At 42.1% G+C, this 23,303-nt stretch overlaps 1 protein-coding gene and 1 long non-coding RNA gene across 3 annotated transcripts; both read right to left on the reverse strand.

Annotated features, from left to right (window-relative positions):
* Window positions 1-10,519: 10,519 nt before the first annotated feature.
* Window positions 10,520-22,876, reverse strand: LOC124267266. 2 transcript variants are annotated; one of them, XM_046702176.1, is made up of 5 exons: window positions 21,990-22,876; window positions 17,103-17,427; window positions 15,241-15,326; window positions 12,837-13,146; window positions 10,520-12,302 (listed from the first exon to the last, which is right to left on the reverse strand). In XM_046702176.1, exons 1-5 carry the CDS (start codon window positions 21,999-22,001, stop codon window positions 11,422-11,424), a joined length of 1,614 nt encoding a protein of 537 aa, XP_046558132.1. In that variant the 5' UTR covers window positions 22,002-22,876; the 3' UTR covers window positions 10,520-11,421. The 2 variants fall into 2 exon arrangements, with proteins under 2 accessions (XP_046558132.1, XP_046558133.1); XM_046702177.1 differs by having other exon boundaries at window positions 15,241-15,320; window positions 21,990-22,875.
* On the reverse strand, window positions 20,207-21,066 carry LOC124267269. Its single transcript, XR_006895992.1, has 3 exons — window positions 20,819-21,066; window positions 20,456-20,715; window positions 20,207-20,378 (listed from the first exon to the last, which is right to left on the reverse strand). It is a non-coding gene; the product is annotated as an uncharacterized LOC124267269 (long non-coding RNA).
* Window positions 22,877-23,303: the final 427 nt, after the last annotated feature.

The raw sequence follows: 23,303 nt of genomic DNA on the forward strand, positions 1-23,303 counted from the left end.
TACATACCATCCCAAGCATCATTCAGAGCCCAGTTCCACAAAGCAATTGCAGTGTAACGACAGCCATAAGTCTATGTCAAAGTATGGCAGTTACGATCATCTTAGCGCAAAGATGGCTTTGTGGGACAGACCCCAAAATGTGAAATAGACAGGCCTTTACAGTGGATCGACTGTACATGATAGCCAGATTTGTTGATTGTTGGGTATGCACAATAATGTTATTTTGTTGAAGAAATAAATTTGTGAAATATGATTTGGTGTCGTTTCCATTTCCTTTTCCACCATGACATCACAGCTATACTGGTGCGCTGGAGTAGCCTTGTGGTTAAAGTGTTCACTTGTCACAGTGAAGGCCCAGGTTCGATTCCTCACATGGGTACAATGTGTCTGATGTCCCTCTGGGATATCTCTGGAACTGTGCTAATAGTGACATAAAACCCAACTGCCTCACTCACACAACTGTACTTTTTGTTGTAGTAATGATACACATTTACGTCCAGTTCTGGAAACAGTGAAAGTGTCAGATTGTGATACCCAAAAGCCACACAGTCTGATATAGTTCATGTAATGATTACATCTTGGAATATCTGGAAAGATTTCCGCCTGTAATCCCCGTTGTTGTTGTTTTTATCATTCTAAGAATACTAAGAATCTTAAGATACCTAAGAATAGATGGTTTTTATAAAAGCTTCTACCTCTACCCCTACGCTAAACCTAACCCTAACCCTAACCCCTCAGTAATGCGTGGGGTTAGGGCGGAACTCTTGCCGAATATCCATTTTGTAGTGCTGGCTTGAGAATGCACAAGTAAACTATATAGTTCAATGAAGGTTTTACAATTATAATGTAAACATTCCCTCTGGATTATGGGAGCCTTTATTCCTGTGGTTACACTGACACATACAGAAATTCAATGAAATTTTAAAGCACTAAGTCATAGCTATTCCTAGTGGTATGCCTATCTAACCCCCGAGTTACCTCCCTTGATCCCGACGTCACTGTATTGTTGATCTAACACCCTTCATAATTTTTCTATATGGTCAACACACAAGACGTGTAGAGAAGTCAGTGAAATGTTTTCGTTATTCAAGTCTTCAATTCTTCCTCATAATAGGTCCATCACATCGCATTCCATATTAAGTGCAATTAGCATTCCTTTTCAATTGTTATTATTGTAAAATTTCTGATTTCTTCGACTTTCAAATTTTCCTGCCCTTTTTCAAGTCAGATGATGTCACAAAAGCAAAATGCTTCCAATGTCAGAGATTTATGGCGGACATCGATCCCCACTCCCTTTGTGCTTCTTGTTTCAAAGGATTGCCTTGCTCCATTTCAGAAAGATGTTTATTATGTCAGGAAATGTCCGAAGAAAGTTGGCTTATCATGGATAAATCCCGTTCTATGCGTAGAAAACGAAAAAACTCCTCATCCTCGGAATCCTCTAAAACCAAGAAACCTAATCTGGGATCCCCAACCTTGTCTATCAAATCTGAGCCAAAATCTAGATCTAGGACAAAATCTAAATCATCTAGCCATTTAGATATGTCAGCTATTTAGGAGTTACTGGCAAGTTAAAGTCCGACATTCAGGACGCCATGGACAAGTCCGTTCGAGACATGGAGATCAGGAACGAGGTCAAGTTACGTAGGATATCAAAACAATTGGAGGAGTCTAATATTCCCCCTGCAAGATGGCAGAAATTAGCCGCAATGACTTGGTGGTCGATGGCAAGAGCCGGGAGCCAAAGTCGTTTCCTGCAGAAATCAGTTTCGCTATGTCCGGGAGAGCCGGTTATCATGCCCTGACGTACGCAGGAGGCCGGTTCCCACAGGGGGAGAAGCCTAGGGCTTCATGCGACGGGGATGGTGTCGGCTTAACCGGTACCGGGTCTGGGCTGACCGTGGCTCAGGCTACACACTCGGCGTCCTTTGTCCCTGGCAGTCAGCCATCCATGGCGGCTCCCTGTCGCTCACAGCCTGCTATCTCTTCCCACGGGGGGACTGAGCCGCAGGTTTTCCAAGGGCTTGATTCTGTGCAGGCGGCACGGGAATCCCGTCCCGGCTTGAGCCATGCCACCGGGTCAACGGCTATATACGTCAGTGTTCCAGCCCAGCAACCAGATAATCATGGACCTAGCACTTCAGAGGATACGGCCACGGAACAACAGGAGTACATAGACATGGACAATCCGCCCGTAATCCTGTTAGTACCTGACTTAACCGATCCAGACGCTTCATCGGTGTACCCCTTTTCTCAGCCGGAGTTTGCTATTAGAGAGGGTTTACTGACAGTTCAACCTATGGATGTTTCCGGGGAAGACTTCACACCAGGCTGGTCGTTTAAAGAAAAGATGGAACATTTACACGGACTATATCCTAATACCCTTCCACCGGAGCAGGAAATTGACATACCCGTGGAGTTAGGCTTGTCAGGATGTATATGGAAATAGGAACCCATGAGAAAACGGACCCACGGTAAATAAAAATGAAGTCATTTTTCATTCAAATCATTATATTATTGTTTCTGTGTTGACAATACAGAGAGAAAATCTTAATAATAATAATGATAATAATAACGTGTACATGAACATTGTGGTCGTGAATTATATTTCATTCAACACATTTTTGTCAGTGTAGACAATAATACAGAATGATGATGATAATAACATTCCATGAAGATTCACATCTATATACAAGATTGTGTACCGCTAATGTACAAATCGTCAAATGGCGACCGGACAGGATTATAACTTCTCTTTTTGGTGGATTTTTTGTGTGTAAATAGGTAGGTACAAAACTTAATAAATTTAATATTTAATTAATATAAAATGAATCTCAATACTTTAACCTGTATTTTATTGATCATTTATAACAAAGTGGCTGTAATCGTCGTAAACTTCCAGTGCTGTTCCAGGCAGGTGTACCGCTAACATGTAAGATCGTCCTGACAGGGCACTGACGAACTGAAAAATACTTTCGTGAAATTATATCTCATTGATAAGCCGACCCCCTTCTACAGACTGCTTTTTTTGTCCTAAAAATTTGGCTTATCTACAGTTATATACGGTACCTCCATCAGACCTCACATGCAGGTTTTATTCTCCAGTATTTCTCGTCCCCAAGAGGGACACAGACGAGATGCACATGATTATAGATCTAAAGAAATTTTTAAGAAAGCAGCCAAAATTCAAGTTGGAGTCCCAAGCCAGTCTACGCTCTCTATTACGTCAGGACTCAAAGTTCATCAGTATAGATCTCAAGGACACATATCTTCATGTCCCTATTCACCCGCGATTGCAGAAATACCTCCGGTTTGCCGTGAATGGCCGCAGATTTCAATTCCAAGTGCTACTGTTTGGAATTTCACTAGCACCATGGCTTTTCACTCCAGTACAAGCCTTCTTTCATCAACGGCGGATATCAATTCATGGTTACCTAGCGAGACATGTAGTACTGATAAGGCAGACGAACTTCATCAGACATGTTTTTACTCATCTGGGACTAATAGTGCATCCCGTAAAGTCAGAGTTGATACGTTCCACTCGAATCAAGTTTCTGGGAGCTATATTGGACTCGAGGACATGTCGCATTTATACCAAGATACCTTCGACGTTAGCAAAGCCAACAGTGTCTATTTGGGCTTGGATGTCCCTGCTAGGATCTCTCAATTTACTCATCTGGGACTAATAGTGCATCCCGTAAAGTCAGAGTTGATACCTTCCACTCGAATCAAGTTTCTGGGAGCTATATTGGACTCGAGGACATGTCACATTTATACCAAGATACCTTCGACGTTAGCAAAGCCAACAGTGTCTACTTGGGCTTGGATGTCCCTGCTAGGATCTCTCAATTTACTCATCTGGGACTAATAGTGCATCCCGTAAAGTCAGAGTTGATACCTTCCACTCGAATCAAGTTTCTGGGAGCTATATTGGACTCGAGGACATGTCACATTTATACCAAGATACCTTCGACGTTAGCAAAGCCAACAGTGTCTACTTGGGCTTGGATGTCCCTGCTAGGATCTCTCACTTCAATCCAGCACTATACTTTAGGGGAAGGCTAATAAGGTTGAGAATCCCTCAAATCTGGCTCAGCCAGTTTCGGAATCAGGATCTGGATTTTCCTATTGTGTCACCAGACCGGGTTTGTCGGGAGACCCTTTGGTGGACTGTAGACGGGAATGTGTTACCGTGAGTTTCGTTATGCCCTCTATCACCCGACCTGACGTTGTATCCGGACGCCTCGAACTCGGGTTGGGGAGTCCACATGGATCATTGGCAGACTCAAGGTTTGTCGAGTCCAGAAGAGGAAAATCTACATATCAACTGCCTAAAGTGTTAGCTCTTCTGAAGGCCTTCAGTTGTTGGGCGTGTCACTTGCACAGGAAGAATCTCATGTTGGTATTGGACAATTCCATGGTGGCTGCTTACGTCAACAAGCAGGGCGGTACCAAGTCACGTCAGCTACTGAGCATCACACAGGTTGTTTTTTTCAGGCTGCGGATGCCATAAGATGTTCCGTCAGGGCGCGTCACATTCCAGGATGGGTGAATTTACTAGCGGACTCTCTATCCCGTCAGAACAGAGTAATTGCCATGGAATGGACGCTAAATTGGGAAGCGTTCAAACTCATAGCGCAGACTTGGGAGACACCAGGGATAGATCTGTTTGCGACATCCAGGAACAATCGTCTTCAAATATTTGTAAGTCCGGTTCCCGATCTCATAGCCTATGCGTTACCGCCATTCAAGCTCATCCGGGATGTTCTACAAAAGATTCAACAATTGTGTAGTATACCTAGTTGCACCAGGGTGGCCAGCCAGACCATGGTATCCGTATATACTGCAGCTGCTGACAGACAAACCTCTACGTCTCCCACCGTTGCACAATCTGATCAGTCAACCCAATTCCGACAGATTTCACAAGAACCTCAGACAACTTGCCTTACACGCATGGAGGCTATCTCCAGTTCTCTTAAAGAACAGGGATTCACAGTGGGAGCCACCAAAGCTATATCAGAGTCCATCAGACCTTCCACTGCTGCCTTGTATGACGCTAAGTGGGGTACTTTTCCAGTGGAGACGAGAGCGAGGAATTTTGGACTCCCCTATCACCATTCCAGTCATAGCAGAGTTTCTTATGTATTTAAGAGAGCATAAGCACTTGAAGCACAACACGACTGAAGGATATCGTTCGGCTAATGCCTCAGTTATGGACATTCAGGGCCTCTCAGTTGGATCAGATTCTTACCCCCACAAGATTATTAGATCTTTCCAGATTAGGGATATATTGTGTCCTGCGATATTTCCTAAGTTGGACTTATCCTTAGTGCTTCAATCTCTCCAGAAGTGTCCATATGAGCCAGTGCAAGATGCCTCTCTCAAGTTTCTATCATTTAAGATGGCATTCCTCCTAGCTTTGCTACGGCCTCCAGAGTCTCTGAATTACATGCGATAGACTTTAAATCTATTACCTTCTTGGAGGGATATAAACTGATGACGTGTCGAACTGTGCCGGAGTTGGCCGCCAAAACCAGTTTTCTGCTCATTGTCCTCTAGGACATAGGAATTCAGGTATATTCAGCGTACTTTGACGTTATAGACGCAATCGTCGCCACTTGTTTATTTCATGCAACACTAATGTTGACTCAGAGATATCTAAAAACACTATCTCCTCCTCCTTAATTGATCTTAAGGAGGGACAAGATTGGATCAGAGTGGAAGTCGGATACATGGAACTGGTGACCAGACTGCTCGGAGAGAGATGGATCCCGGGAGGAGAAACATTACACACGGCCAAAGAAATCACGGTAGAAACCTTATTATACATTGGAATCTCCTGACCGAGCACATTAAGGACAGAAGCTTCTAACGCTTCTAACTATTGGTTGTCGACATCAGAGTTGGATATTATATTATCTTGACATTTTATCAGTATCTTAGTAAGTTCATCTATTACTAATCACACTGTAACCGGAAATGACGTCTTAGGGCCGGAAGTGATGTCATAGAACCGGAAGTGATGTCATACGGAAGTGATGTCATACGATTAGAACTAAGATAATTTATATCTGTTACAAATTGTATCACAGATGCATATAACAAGGAAAAATCAATTTAACAAACATTTATGGATAATGTCATGGAAGAATCCATTACAAAGGCACAAATCAGGAACGTCTGATAGTCACAGAACACAGCAGGGGTCAGCGAGATTCAATATCGGGTATGTCTACCCTGAGCCCTGACACATGCCTGAAGCCCCCAAGGCATGGACTGACACAAACGTCTCAAGACACGGTGTGGGATTGCTTGCCAATGATGTTGAAGTGCCTGTGTCAACTCTGCAACAGTTCGTGGCGGCACGAGTTGAGTTTGAACCCGTCGTCTAAGTTCATCCCACAGGTGTTCAATCGGGTTCATGTCTGGAGACATAGCAGGCCAATCCATAGCACGCAGATGCTGATTTTGCAGAAAGTCTCTCATTAACCTTGCAGTGTGGGGACTGGCGTTGTCATGCTGAAAGACCAGCTGTCCACAGACGCCATGTCGAGCCAGCAAAGGGAGTAACGCTGGACGAAAGACATAACATTGAGAGTTTAGGTTGCCTTGAACCACCACCAACTGTGACCGAAAGTTGATGTTGACGCCACCACCCCCAAAACGATCCCTTTCCTGAACGCAGTTAAAGCAAAACGTTCACCTCGATGTCGGTAAATGCAGTGACGTCCATCAGGAAAACTGAGGTTGAATCGGGATTCATCCGAGAAGATGACATCACGCCATGTAGTGTTATCCAGGTACCCCTGATTTGCTGCCCATCGCTGTCTTGCAAGTCGATGATGATGCAGTAAAGGTAAGATAAAGGTGTAGTAAAGGTACAGTAAAGGTGTCGTCGACCTTACCAAGGTCGACAGCGTATACCAAAAGTAGCCAGGCGTCTTTGGACTGTTTGTGGGCTAATACGACGTTGCCATGTCCCAACTGTTCCCCTTGCTGTATCAACAGCTGTCTGGAACCTGTTGTTCGGGTGCTGAAGTCGGATGTGACGGTCTTGAGCAGCTGTTGTCACAGGTGGCTCACCAGGTCGGTGTCGATCGGCAACTGTTCCTGTGGTGTTGAAACGGTGTCTGAGATGAGCGTTAGTGGATGGATGAACATGAAAGTGTCGGGCGACCACCACTTGGGAAGCACCCTGATTCAGCATTCCAATAGCCTGGTTCCTGTTGTCTTGCGTTAGGCCTGGCATTTTTTCACAAGTGATTTTCATTTTTGAGCCGTCTTTAAGGGGCCAGAGTACAGGAATGCACGTGCAAAATGTGTGACATGTGACTGCTGAAACTTGTGGATACAGCCAAATGTTGCGTTTTGAGCAATAAAGTTCATTACCGAGAACCTATCTTTGATTCAAACCCAGAATTCCACAAGAAGGGACCCAGCACACGTGGCTTGTATGTGCCTTCAGGGGAAAAGTTGACAAAAATCTTTACCAGAAATATTGCATTAATTAGTAATTGCATTTTTAATGGCTTTGACTTTATCTTGGGTGAGATCAAGTTAACTCAGTAAGCGATATATCTTGGATGAGATCAAGTTAACTCAGTAAGCAATATATCTTGGATGAGATCAAGTTAACTCAGTAAGTGATATATCTTGGATGAGATCAAGTTTACTCAGTAACAGATATATCTTGGATGAGATCAAGTTAACTCAGTAAGCAATATATCTCGGATGAGATCAAGTTAACTCAGTAAGCGATATATCTTGGATAAGATCAAGTTAACTCAGTAAGCGATATATCTTGGATAAGATCAAGTTAACTCAGTAAGCAATATATCTTGGGTGAGATCAAGTTAACTCAGTAAGCGATATATCTTGGATGAGATCAAGTTAACTCAGTAAGCGATATATCTTGGATGAGATCAAGTTAACTCAGTAAGCGATATATCTTGGATAAGATCAAGTTAACTCAGTAAGCAATATATCTCGGATGAGATCAAGTTAACTCAGTAAGCGATATATCTTGGATAAGATCAAGTTAACTCAGTAAGCGATATATCTTGGATGAGATCAAGTTAACTCAGTAACAGATATATCTTGGATGAGATCAAGTTAACTCAGTAAGCGATATATCTTGGATGAGATCAAGTTAACTCAGTAAGCAATATATCTTGGATGAGATCAAGTTAACTCAGTAAGCAATATATCTTGGGTGAGATCAAGTTAACTCAGTAAGCAATATATCTTGGATGAGATCAAGTTAACTCAGTAAGCGATATATCTTGGATGAGATCAAGTTAACTCAGTAAGCGATATATCTTGGATGAGATCAAGATAACTCAGTAACAGATATATCTTGGATGAGATCAAGTTAACTCAGTAACCATTATATCTTGGATGAGATCAAGTTGACTCAGTAAGCGATATATCCTGGATGAGATCAAGTTAACTCAGTAAGCAATATATCTTGGGTGAGATCAGGTTAACTCAGTAAGCGATATATCTTGGATGAGATCAAGTTGACTCAGTAAGCGATATATCTTGGATGAGATCAAGTTAACTCAGTAAGCAATATATCTTGGGTGAGATCAGGTTAACTCAGTAACAGATATATCTTGGATGAGATCAAGTAAACTCAGTAACAGATATATCTTGGATGTGATCAAGTTGACTCAGTAAGCAATATATCTTGGGTGAGATCAAGTTAACTCAGTAAGCGATATATCTTGGATGAGATCAAGTTAACTCAGTAAGCGATATATCTTGGATGAGATCAAGTTAACTCAGTAAGTGATATATCTTGGGTGAGATCAAGTAAACTCAGTAAGCGATATATCTCGGATGAGATCAAGTTAACTCAGTAAGCGATATATCTTGGATGAGATCAAGTTAACTCAGTAAGCGATATATCTTGGATGAGATCAAGTTAACTCAGTAAGCATTATATCTTGGATGAGATCAAGTAAACTCAGTAACAGATATATCTTGGATGTGATCAAGTTAACTCAGTAAGCAATATATCTTGGGTGAGATCAAGTTAACTCAGTAAGCAATATATCTTGGATGAGATCAAGTTAACTCAGTAAGCGATATATCTTGGATGAGATCAAGTTAACTCAGTAAGCGATATATCTTGGGTGAGATCAAGTAAACTCAGTAAGCGATATATCTCGGATGTGATCAAGTTAACTCAGTAAGCAATATATCTTGGGTGAGATCAAGTTAACTCAGTAAGCGATATATCTTGGATGAGATCAAGTTAACTCAGTAAGCAATATATATCTTGGATGAGATCAAGTTAACTCAGTAAGTTTATATATCTTGGATGAGATCAAGTTGACTCAGTAAGCGATATATCTCGGATGAGATCAAGTTAACTCAGTAAGCGATATATCTTGGATGAGATCAAGTTAACTCAGTAAGCATTATATCTTGGGTGAGATCAAGTTATCTCAGTAAGCAATATATCTTGGATGAGATCAAGTTAACTCAGTAAGCAGATATATCTTGGATGAGATAACTCAGTAAGTCTTATATCTTGGATGAGATCAAGTTAACTCAGTAACAGATATATCTTGGATGAGATCAAGTTAACTCAGTAAGTTTATATATCTTGGATGAGATCAAGTTAACTCAGTAACAGATATATCTTGGATGAGATCAAGTTAACTCAGTAAGCTTGGATGAGATATATCTTGGATGAGATCAAGTTGACTCAGTAAGCTTATATATCTTGGATGAGATCAAGTTAACTCAGTAACAGATATATCTTGGATGAGATCAAGTTAACTCAGTAAGCAGATATATCTTGGATGAGATCAAGTTGACTCAGTAAGTTTATATATCTTGGATGAGATCAAGTTAACCCAGTAACCATATCTTGATTATCTTGGATGAGATCAAGTTAACTCAGTAAGCAGTAAGCAACTATATATCTGGATGAGATCAGTAGTTATCTTGGAGTAACTCAGTAGTTATATATCTTGGATGAGATCAAGTTAACTCAGTAAGCAATATATCTTGGATGAGATCAAGTTAACTCAGTAAGCTATCTTGGATGAGATCAAGTTAACTCAGTAAGCTTGGATGAGATCAAGTTGACTATAAGCAATATTTGGATGAGATCAAGTTAACTCAGTAAGCAATATATCTTGGATGAGATCAAGTTAACTCAGTAAGCAATATATCTTGGATGAGATCAAGTTAACTCAGTAAGTAATATATCTTGGATGAGATCAAGTTGACTCAGTAAGCAATATATCTTGGATGAGATCAAGTTAACTCAGTAAGCAATATATCTCGGATGAGATCAAGTTAACTCAGTAAGCGATATATTTCGGATGAGATCAAGTTAACTCAGTAAGCAATATATCTCGGATGAGATCAAGTTAACTCAGTAAGCAATATATCTTGGATGAGATCAAGTTAACTCAGTAAGCAATATATCTTGGATGAGATCAAGTTAACTCAGTAAGCGATATATCTCGGATGAGATCAAGTTAACTCAGTAACAGATATATCTTGGATGAGATCAAGATAACTCAGTAACCATTATATATGTACATGCTCACAAATTCGTCAATTCACATCACACCATGTACCTATACATTATGATACAATAATAAGACATTGACATGTAAATATACAAGCCACACAATCACTAAAACAAAACAAAACTATGTTCATGTTGTATTGATATCACAGAATAGCTTTGTAAATACAAGCACAAACACACATTGACGGTTGACAGAAAGTGAGACAGTTGAATCTTCCCTCAAAGTCTGATGTTGGATTCATCCAGTGTTTTACGGTTGATGTGGATGCAGAATGGGACTTTCTTGTTCACTGCTTCCAGCAAATGTAAGTCCCTGAAGCATCAGGGTCCCTGTTTCCAGTTGTAAGCCGGCAACATCACATCTGAGCTCAACCTTCAGCATGTGACATTCCGCAGAATGGTCACGTGAATAGGAAGTGAGCTGACATTATATAAAAAAAGCCCAGGCTTACACATGATTGTTGCTAAAACGGTTGGGCAGACCCTCAATACTATCTAAATATAAAGCTTTGCAAACTATTGGCTTACATGAAAGTAATGTTTATGAGTTAGTAAAACCTCACATCTATACCCATAGGCTAACGCTTAGTCTCTAAATATGTATAATTTTGATTTTAACAAATAAACCCATTTACATTGAAGAGAGCCCCAGAGAGAGATTCAGAACCTGAAGAAATCTAGACTTGCTTCTTTTAGGGCTTTAGCATTGCTGGGCTAGGAAGTAGGGGAAAAATGTCGTTCAGGGACTGTGAGACAGACTACTTTACAAACTGTCATTGTTTGTTTCCATATTTCTTTTGTCCGTTGGAATATTGTAAAATGTAGCATTAAACAAGAGACAGAAAACGCAACACTGACATTTTCTATTAACAGTCTTCAAGGTTGCAAATTCCACAGTAAGCTTTCTTTGGAATACCATCTTGAAAACTATGTCCCTTGCCTCGAGTTTGAACTACTCTTCGGTAAACTTTGTTCTCCCCATATTTGTTTGTCAGGCCCTTGATGTCGACATCTTCAGTGAACAGAAACTCTGTGTGGAAGCTGTTGACAGACGTCATCATGAATGTCTTCTCGACGTCTTTTTGGATGGTATATGAAGGAGAATCTGGACTGGCCACTGGTGTTTCTGAAGAAGAGGCTGGACTGGCCACTGGTGTTTCTGAAGAAGAGAGGTCCTGTGATGCTGGATGACGTTCATCACTACTTACAGAATTAGGGAAGACTGATGTCTCGTTTCTTCTATACGAGATGTTTTCTGTGACTGTAAAAAACGGGTTGTCCTTCAAGTCCAGCTCAATGAGTCTTCCTTCACAGAATCTGTCTTCCTCTGATCCCCTCATAGTGACAACTGCTGTGACATAATGTACTGTTTTGTGACAAAAGAAGTCTGCAAAGTACATCCTGGTGTCTGATGAAAACAGTACCTCTGCTGGGAGGAAAAGTCGACTTCCGCCAAAGAATGAGAAGTTTGGTGGCCGTTGTGGAGGATTTGTTTCCCTTGTGTCGAACGATCCACTGAAGAAGAGGCCACTGATCTTGTGGTTGATAGCAGAATATGGGTCGCCATTGTTGTCCTTCAGGTATTTCTCCATTACTCCGTTTCTGTTGGACATGATGTTATCAAAGTAGGATGCTGGTTTATTCCGATACATCTGTGTGATGGGATATTTCCTGGGAATTAGGGCGTTGTCCCGACAGTATCTTTCTGCCTTCTCCAGGAGTTTTGCAAGATCGTCTTTGGACATACCTGTTGAGAACATGATGATAAGTCACTCTTGAATTTCTGTCCAGACATTTGGAAATATTATGTCATAGACACAGGGTGGTGGGGTAGTGTGGATGAAATATGTTCTTGGTCTATTTTGACATTGGTCTTAAATGGTGATAGGGATCGGGGTGATGGGACAGCTTTGTGGTTGCAGCATGTACTACATCATGTGACGCCAATTCTTGACATCCCTCACTGGTATACCAACTTAAGTTGCATAATACCTTAATGATTTACATGTGTTACTGATGTACATCCAGAACTTAAGGGAGGGCTAGTGTTCAAATGTTAGACACAGTGTGTGTTCATGGACCTCTTCCTGGGACTGAACCAAAATGTTGCTGTCAGTTATTACCATTTGTCACATATTTTCATGATAAAATGAAGTGTTCCTTAGACTCATGGTAATTACTGTCAAACAAACAGTGGTTTTGTCTTTAGGCTTCATTAGTGTGATACCGTCTAGAATATTTATTCACGCATGGAGACAAGAAAACAGCTGAAATTACTTACAGGTCTTGATGTCAATGATGCTTGAGCTTCCACAGGGTGTGTTTTGTTCACAGATTCGAGATGGCTGTCTGAATGTGTGACCTTTATTGTTTGTTAACCCAATGACCTTGACCCTGTAGTTGTTCCTGGACTGACAGACGGGCAGGAGTGGGATGCCGGTGCTGATCGGGGTGGACGACATCACAACAAACTCCTTCTGACTTCTTTCACAGTACACAACACACAGACCTGCCTCACTGTAAGATGGTCCTGTAGGTCTAAGGCTGTAGGTCAATGGTGGCTCGTGCTCCACCTCCATCTCAAGGTGATCCTGAAATTTTGCCAATAAATGTAACAGATTTTTATTTTTTTAATTTCAATTTTCCTTGGGTTTGATTTTCTAGTTCTGGATTCCCCATGGTCTTCTTGCCCATAGTGCAGGGCCCCATTTCACAAAGCTATCGTTGCGCTACGACTGTCGTAAGTCTATGTTACAGTATAGGAGGTAGGACAGTCGTAGCGCTCTGATAGCTTTGTTAAACGGGGCCCAGATCTGTATCCTATGTATAAAACTGGCATATTCAGCACTCAGACAACAGAAGCATGTTCTGCATACCAAGCATGTAGATCAAGTGGAAATTCTGTTAAATAAAAACTGAAAATGGTACATTCTGTTCTTATCTGTTCTCCAAATCCAGTAAAGTCAAATAATTAAAGCATGTTAATACTGAAGGGATCACAGGTTGACAGACTCGCTGATACTTCTACAACTACTACTACTGTTACTACTAGTACAACTACTGCAACTACAACTACTTGTTTTTTATTTTGTTTAACTCTTCTCTCAGCAATATTCCAGCTTTATGGCACTACTACAACTACTACTAATAACAATACTACTGATACGTAATTACTCGTGAAGATCAGTGTTAGAATGGGCCTTCAGCAACCCATGCTTGTTGTAAGAGGTTACTAATGGGATCGGGTGGTCAGACTCGCTGACCTGGTTGACACATGTCCTCGTATTCCCATATGCATAGATTGATACTTATGATGTTGATCACTGGGTTGTCTGGTCCAGACTCTATTATTTACAGACCGTGGACATATAGCTGGAATATTGCTGCATGCTGCATTAAACACCAACCAACCAACATGTAAATCAGTGATCCTGTTTCATATGGTTTATATCAGTTTGTAGGAGGGTACCTGTGTTTTCATCAAGTCGGTCATGTGGTTTATATAGGTGTAGGAACATACCTGTGTTTTCATCAAGTCGGTCATGTGGTTTATATAGGTGTAGGAACATACCTGTGTTTTCATCAAGTCGGTCAAGTGGTTTATATAGGTGTAGGAACATACCTGTGTTTTCATCAAGTCGGTCATGTGGTTTATATAGGTGTAGGAACATACCTGTGTTTTCATCAAGTCGGTCATGTGGTTTATATAGGTGTAGGAACATACCTGTGTTTTCATCAAGTATGTGGTTTTATATAGGTGTAGGAACATACCTGTGTTTTCATCAAGTCGGTCATGTGGTTTATATAGGTGTAGGAACATACCTGTGTTTTCATCAAGTCGGTCATGTGGTTTATATAGGTGTAGGAACATACCTGTGTTTTCATCAAGTCGGTCATGTGGTTTATATAGGTGTAGGAACATACCTGTGTTTTCATCAAGTCGGTCATGTGGTTTATATAGGTGTAGGAACATACCTGTGTTTTCATCAAGTCGGTCATGTGGTTTATATAGGTGTAGGAACATACCTGTGTTTTCATCAAGTCGGTCAAGTGGTTTATATAGGTGTAGGAACATACCTGTGTTTTCATCAAGTCGGTCATGTGGTTTATATAGGTGTAGGAACATACCTGTGTTTTCATCAAGTCGGTCATGTGGTTTATATAGGTGTAGGAACATACCTGTGTTTTCATCAAGTCATCAATAGGTGTAGGAACATACCTGTGTTTTCATCAAGTCGGTCATGTGGTTTATATAGGTGTAGGAACATACCTGTGTTTTCATCAAGTCGGGTCATGTGGTTTATATAGGTGTAGGAACATACCTGTGTTTTCATCAAGTCGGTCATGTGGTTTATATAGGTGTAGGAACATACCTGTGTTTTCATCAAGTCGGTCATGTGGTTTATATAGGTGTAGGAACATACCTGTGTTTTCATCAAGTCGGTCATGTGGTTTATATAGGTGTAGGAACATACCTGTGTTTTCATCAAGTCGGTCATGTGGTTGTGGTTTATATAGGTGTAGGAACATACCTGTGTTTTCATCAAGTCGGTCATGTGGTTTATATAGGTGTAGGAACATACCTGTGTTTTCATCAAGTCGGTCATGTGGTTTATATAGGTGTAGGAACATACCTGTGTTTTCATCAAGTTGGTCATGTGGTTTATATAGGTGTAGGAACATACCTGTGTTTTCATCAAGTCGGTCATGCGATGACTTGACCAGAAGAGATACTCGCCGGCAAGGTCAAGGTCATGTATCCTCTCTGTCACAGATGAATCAGAAACAAAGCAACTGTCACCTCACTCGCAGCAAGAATGTCTGACTTCTCATTTGGAACAATATTGTGATTCTAAATTAAGATATTTCCTGGCTTTGAAAACTTTTGCTTAGTGTCCAGCTGGAATCTGGTACTGTTCTCTTCGATCAACTAAACTCAGCATGCAATAGTTTACATAATTACACTTGAATGGCCCAGGAGAAGATGTTCTAGAAAAGATGTTGCTAAGGGTGAAGCTCGGACTGGCAGACTCAAACATCTTTTTTCAAGACGTCCTAGCTGCATGTAATTCTCTCAAAATAATTACAAGGATGCTGGGAGATTCTATAAAATATATATCAAGATCAAATCTGTTTGATGAAGGCTTAGTGGTGCAACAATATCTGTTATTTATTTGGGTGTCTTGTACTTCAGTGTTCTTGATTCTCCACTTGCTCTGTGTGTACTTAATCAGTTAAGTTATTAATATTGGAGCCCTGGACCAAGTTGATATGATGATATATTGAGGAGCCCTGGATCATATAGATATGGTGTTATATGGAGGCCCCCTGAGACTTGTTGATGTGTTATATGGAGGCACCCTAAAAAAAGGGTTATATGGAGGCACCCTGGGACTTGTTGATATGGTGTTATATGGAGGCACCCTGAGACTTGTTGATATGGTGTTATATGGAGGCACCCTGAAACTTGTTGTTGTGGTGTTATATGGAGGCACCCTGTCCCTTGTTGATATGGTGTTATATGGAGGCACCCTGAGACTTGTTGATATGGTGTTATATGGAGGCACCCTGTCCCTTGTTGATGTGGTGTTATATGGAGGCACCCTGAGACTTGTTGATATCATGTTATATGGAGGCACCCTGAGACTTGTTGATATGGTGTTATATGGAGGCACCCTGGGACTTGTTGATATGGTGTTATATGGAGGCACACCTGTCCCTTGTTGATGTGGTGTTATATGGAGGCACCCTGAGACTTGTTGATATCATGTTATATGGAAACACCCTGAGACTTGTTGATATGGTGTTATATGGAGGCACCCTGGGACTTGTTGATATGGTGTTATATGGAGGCACACTGGCCCTTGTTGATATGGTGATATATGGAGGCACCCTGAGACTTGTTGATATGGTGTTATATGGAGGCACCCTGAGACTTGTTGATATGGTGTTATATGGAGACACCCTGGGACTTGTTGATATGGTGTTATATGGAGGCACACTGGCCCTTGTTGATATGGTGTTATATGGAGGCACCCTGGACTTGTTGATATGGTGTTATATGGAGGCTTGTTGATATGGTGTTATATGGAGACACCCTGGGACTTGTTGATATGGTGTTATATGGAGACACCCTGGGACTTGTTGATATGGTGTTATATGGAGACACCCTGGGACTTGTTGATATGGTGTTATATGGAGACACCCTGGGACTTGTTGATATGGTGTTATATGGAGACACCCTGGGACTTGTTGATATGGTGTTATATGGAGGCACCCTGAGACTTTTTGATATGGTGTTATATGGAGGCACCCTGGGACTTGTTGATATGGTGTTATATGGAGGCACCCTGTCCCTTGTTGATGTGGTGTTATATGGAGGCACCCTGTCCCTTGTTGATGTGGTGTTATATGGAGGCACCCTGGGCCTTGTTGATATGTTATATGAAGGCACCCTGGGCCTTGTTGAAATGGGTTTTATGGGAATAACTGTTTGGCCTAAAAAATTACAATGTCTACCTTGAATATGTAACATGTTTGGACATACCCTCTGGTTCACCAGACTGTGGAACTGAAACTTTCCTGGAAGTCCCCACAGTGTAAGATGCGAGCAGTGGGTTGGCGCCGGCGCCAGTAGCTGGGTTGTCCTTAAGGCCCCACACCAGCACACTGTTCAGCTGAGACTTGGAGAACCCCGACCACAGGAAGTTGTAGAACTCGCATTTCTCCAGAAGCAGGATACGTTCCAGGTAGTTGTTCTGGTTGGTGACAGCCACAACAATATGGGTGTTGTCCCCCCATGTTATGTTCAGCTTCAACACTGCAGGGGAGGTTTCACTGGTTTTAAATGAAATTACTGATGCATGGTAACTCTGAAATTAGAATAACAATGATTTTTGCCTTATTCTACCAGTAAATACATATCTATGAATGTGGTAAGTTAGGCCTTCCTTTAGTATTCCACACCACAATGTTTACAAACACCTTACAATACTCTATTACATATTTTGTCATAAGACGCAATGTGGGAAAGAATACCTTGTGATATCCCAGCAACAAGCAGCCTATCCTGTCTGTGATCTATTGTCTTTCCTTGCAATACCTTCAGCCCAAACAGCTGGAAAGTTTTTGACATAATTGTGTAAAATAAAGGAAATATTAGTCCAGGTGACACCAAATGCTGGTTTAAGAAAGCATTTTTATTGTCAATATATTTAGTTTTTTCTTTCAACTTAAAATATTTGGTAAAAGGATAGATAGAAACTAATATACCTATCCATTTTTTTCAAGTTTTCCCTCTCACACCCTGAGTCATGAAATCACCTTACTTGGTTGATGCATGTCATCATATCCCAATTGTGTTGATCAATGCTCATGATGTTGATCACTTGATCGTCTGGTCCAGGCTCAATTATTTACAGACTGACACCATGTAGTTGGAATATTTCTGAGGCAACATGGGACTGTTCCTGGCTGAGCTGAACGTTCCCAGACAGTGTACTGGATAGATCCTTGCCTAAGACCAGCCAGAGCCCCCAGTAGGGGATGCTTACCCATCACATGGAGTACCCAATTGTCAGGATACAACATCTGCCCTTCAGTGTTGAAATGCCTATCCTTATCCCACTCGGCTGACACTTGGTGGCAACCGCCTCCGTGGTGTAGTGGTTAGAGCGTCCGCTGGAGAGCGGAAGGTTGCGGGTTCGATCCCTGACCGCATCATACCAAAAGATGTTAAAATATGGTACTTGTTGGTCCCTGCCTGGCTCTCGGCATTAATGGGCCCAACAAGGACTGGTCGGCTTGGAGTCAGTATAATGTGTCTGAGTGGGGTATTCATGCTTCACTGCGGCATGGTATCTCAGTGGGCTAGCACTATAAAACCAGCTTAAGTCTGGGCTAGAACAAGCAGCCGCACATACACATACACACGCATGCACGTCGTCATATGAGCGAAATATTCTCAAGCACGACGTTAAACCGAATTTCACCTCACCTCACCTCACCTCACCTCACCTCACCACACTTGGTGGCTGCAGAGACTGTACATGCTATTCAGTTGCAGCTCAAGGTCCCTCCAGGCCTGGTGACCACACTGTGTTGTATGGGATCTACATCACTGAGGGCACCTGCCAGTCACTACATGGACTCAACAAGGCTCCATATGACATTGGTTATCATTGACAACAGAGATGTCAACCTCCCAAAGGATTTACTGTTAGGGTTCCCAGTTGAGAATCCAAACCGGGTGGATTCCTTGTGTTTTTGTCGCAGACTCCTCCTGCAGACAGTGTACCTGAATCTTAGCCACACCTTGATGAGGACACGACCTCAGGGGTCGTATACAGACACACTCCATTAACTTGATTCCTGTCCATAGGCTCTCTCTACCATACAGGCAGGTTCTGATGAAGATGATCATCAAGAATATCCCATGTGGTGATTCCAGGGGATTTGGATCTCAGTTACCCTTGGCAGATATGGTACAGGCTCTCTGTGATTTCACGCTATCACACTCACTCCTATGATTCCTTCTCATGTTCACCATATGCTCCCAAGGCCTAGAGAATAACTGATCAAGTCTAGGCCAGTTAGTAGAAACTGTATGGCACCAATATCAATTCGTGGCTTGTGTGGGTTATACTATTCCACTCTTCAACTGTCCTTTGATACCATACCATCAGACACTCCTGTAGCAGTTTGTCTGGATCAGGTGGGATTTGTTCATAGCCTTCTGGATGCCATCACGTACATGCAGGAAGAGTGGTTGATGATGCAGGTTTCGACTACACTACAATAGTTATGGATGCATCATAGAAAGCGCTTAACTCAGATCCGTTCTAAAGATGACTCCAACCAAACAGAATGAATGGTGATGTCCAAACCCATTACAGTCCTCAAATCACCTGCTGGGTACACTCATAGAAGAAGTCCAGCAAGACATGACTGAAGGATTTAAAGTCTCCACAATCAATCTTGCCATAGAGGATCATGGGTTTTCCTTTGCCCCCAAACAACCACATGATCAATGCTGAGACAATTCAGTCAAAATGACGGTCATTCTAGTAGGGAATGAATCCTTTCAAGCTTTTTGTTGCTCTGGGTGGTCAGTTTTTCAGGTCAGGTCATGCGGGCTGTGTTTTCATATGAGTGGGCAGATGATATAAATGTTAAGAAATTAGTTAATATTACCATTAAGCTTTACCATTTGTTTAATTTCAGAGAACTAAAGATTCTTACTTCCTAGATCCCCAATAGTAAATTTCCCATCGTGCCCCTCATGACAGCCCTCAACAAATGATTCCCATCTCCCAGCTACCAGCAGATCCCAGCCTGTACGTAGTGTGACACTGTGTCGACTAACCGCTAGAAATGCAATATTGAATTATTGATAGCTAAAGACTGCAGTGCGACTTATCTCGGTATGTTGAATCTACTCTTGCTCCTAGTGAGTGCACAGCGTGGGATATTAGTGACTATCTCCCGTGGAATATAAGACATATCCACCCTTAAGTCCCCTGGCCTCTGTACCCTATTGCTATGAGTGTTATCACCAACTAATCATGTCTTACACCTGATCACCTGTACCACATGGCAGGACCTTCAGTTGACTTGATCTCCGAAGTGGCCTGTCGTGAACACAGTTCCCATATCCCCCACCTGGCTACATTCAGGTCCTCCCCAACCTCTGTAATGTCCCCTATCACCAACAACATGACCTAGTCCCTGTCACCAACAACATGACCTAGCCCCTATCACCAACAACATGACCTAGCCCCTGTCACCAACAACATGACCTAGCCCCTATCACCAACAACATGACCTAGCCCTATAACAAACAACATGACCTAGCCACTATCATCATTATCGTGACCTAGCCCCTATCACCATGAACGTCACCAAGCCCCTATTACCATCAACATGACCTAGCCCCTGTCACCATCAACATGACCTAGCCCCTATCACCAACAACATGACCTAGCCTCTGTCACCATCAACTTGACCTAGCCCCTAACACCAACAACATGACCTAGCCCCTATTACCATCAACATGACCTAGTCTCTATCACCAACAATATGACCTAGCCCCTATCACCATCAACATGTCCTAGCCTCTGTCACCAACAACATGACCTAGCCCCTATCACCAACAACATGACCTAGCCCTATAACAAACAAAATGACCTAGCCACTATCATCATTATCGTGACCTAGCCCCTATCACCATGAACGTCACCAAGCCCCTATTACCATCAACATGACCTAGCCCCTGTCACCATCAACATGACCTAGCCCCTATCACCATGAACATGACCTAGCCTCTGTCACCATGAACATGATCTTGCCTCTATCACCAACAACATGACCTAGCCTGTCACCATCAACATGACCTAGCCCCTATCATCATCAACTTGACCTAGACCCTATCACCAACAACATGACCTAGCCCCTATCACCACCAACATGACCTAAACCCTATCACCGTCAACATGACCTAGACCCTATCACCAACAACATGACCCTAGACCCTATCACCAACAACGTCACCTAGCCCCTATTACCGTCAACATGATCTAGACCCTCAATCACCAACAACATGACCTAACCTCTATCACCAATAACGTGACCTAGCCTCTGTCACCAGTGACATGACCTAGACCTATCACAAACAACATGACCTAGCCCCTATCACCATCAACATGACCTAACCTCTATCACAAACAACATGACCTAGCCCCTATCACCATCAATGTGACCTACCCCCTATCACCATCAACCTGACCTAGCCCGTATCACCATCAACATGACCTAGCCCCTATCACCAACAACATGACCCTAGCCCGTATCACCAAGAACATGACCTAGCCCCTATCACCACCAACATGGCCAAGCCCACATCACCAGCAACATGATCTAGCCCACATCACCAACAACATAACCTAGCCACTATCACCAACATGACCTAGCCCACATCACCATCAACATGACCTAGCCCCTATCATTAACAACATGACCTAGCCCACATCACCAACAACACGATCAAGCCCACATCACCATCAACATGACCTAGCCCCTATGACCAACAACATGACCTAGCCCCTGTCACCAACAACATAACCTAGCCCCTGTCACCAACAACATGACCTAGCCCCTATGACCAACAACATGACCTAGCCCCTGTCACCAACAACATGAAGTAGGCTATAAAACCATACTAAACCTGTTAATGTGAACATGAACACACTTAATCCTCCCCTGTCACCATGAACTTGCCCCTTTATTGCATATAATGAGTCTACTGAAACATCGAAAAGTAAAATTCAATTCACAGCTGCTTTACTAAAAATATAAAAACAAAATGTGAAACACAAACTAGGATTTGATGACCATTCACCTGAAACTAAACTTAAGACAAGTGTAATGATATACTTACGTTGCCAGCCATAGTGGATCCTACTGTCAAATCCTTGCTATGACAGACTGTAAAACATCCTGTCAAAGTGTTCAACGTACACTGTCCTGTTTCCAGGAAAACTAGGGGTCATGGCTTTTCACTGCTGAATGGTCAGACTGACACCATTGATTGTCGTTATGATTATGATGATATTTCTTTGAAGCATTGACATGATTTTGAGAAATACCGGAACTTATTGCAGCTCCAATCCGGGGCATGTTCTACACTACCATACTCAGCATAAGCCTGTATATGACATGAGCTGTGAATCAATCAAACTCCTTATCTAAGAAATGCACAACTTTCGGTTTCATTTCTGGGAAACTGACAGTTATTCTTAGAAGCACTACACCTTCTTCTTGGAAATATGTGCCTCTGCTGCAGTCCATGGAGAATACTTGTTACCACCTCAATACTTCAATACAGTGAACCTTTGTGTAGGTATGTAAGCCTTGAAGTGGTGCCTTTTATCACTTTTTTAATACAGCCTATGCTTTGTTTGTGGACAGCACATTTGCTGTTCCTGTTATGGGTATGGGGGGCTGATGCATGGCCTTCTGGGTTGTGTGTTAGCTTGTTATGCAGATGGTCTTGGTTTGCTTCTGCCACTTGGTACATGTGGTTTATCCCAGTGAATTCCCTCTTTTGAATAACTTCAGTTTTGACTTGGAGCATCAAAATTTGTAGCGTCACCCAGGCCAAGAAACTTACTTCAGGTTCCTGCTTTGTAAGGGATGGATGTTAAAACCTTCCAGCGCCCCAAGGCGGCTTGTGTTGCGTACTCCTAAGAGAGTTGAAAATGATAACTATTGTTTGGGAACAATAAATAACATCTGAGTAGATACTAGTATCTGGATATGTGTAGTATACTACTGTTACTACTAGTACAACTCAACTCCCCACATGGGTACAACGTGTGAACCCCATTTCTGGTGTCCCCCGCTCTGATATTGTTGGAATATTACTAAAGGCGGCGTAAGACCATACTCATTCACTCACTAGTACAACTACTCCAACTACAACTATTTGTTCTATTTATTTGTTGTTTAACTCTTCACTCAGCAAGATTCCAGCTATATGGCGGTACAACCACTACTAATACTAAATTACTCGTGAAGATCCAGGTTAGAATCAGTCTTCAGCAACCTATGCTTGTAAGAGGCAACTAACAGGATCAGGTAGTCAGGCTCGATGACTTGGTTGACACATGTCATCGTATCCCAATTGCTTAAATCGATGCTCATGCTGTTGATCACTGAATTGTCTGGCCCAGACTCTATTATTTACGGACCG

The sequence above is a fragment of the Haliotis rubra genome, unplaced genomic scaffold (assembly GCF_003918875.1).
Source record: "Haliotis rubra isolate DU_JTF1 unplaced genomic scaffold, ASM391887v1 Scf130, whole genome shotgun sequence".
Taxonomy (NCBI): domain Eukaryota; kingdom Metazoa; phylum Mollusca; class Gastropoda; order Lepetellida; family Haliotidae; genus Haliotis; species Haliotis rubra.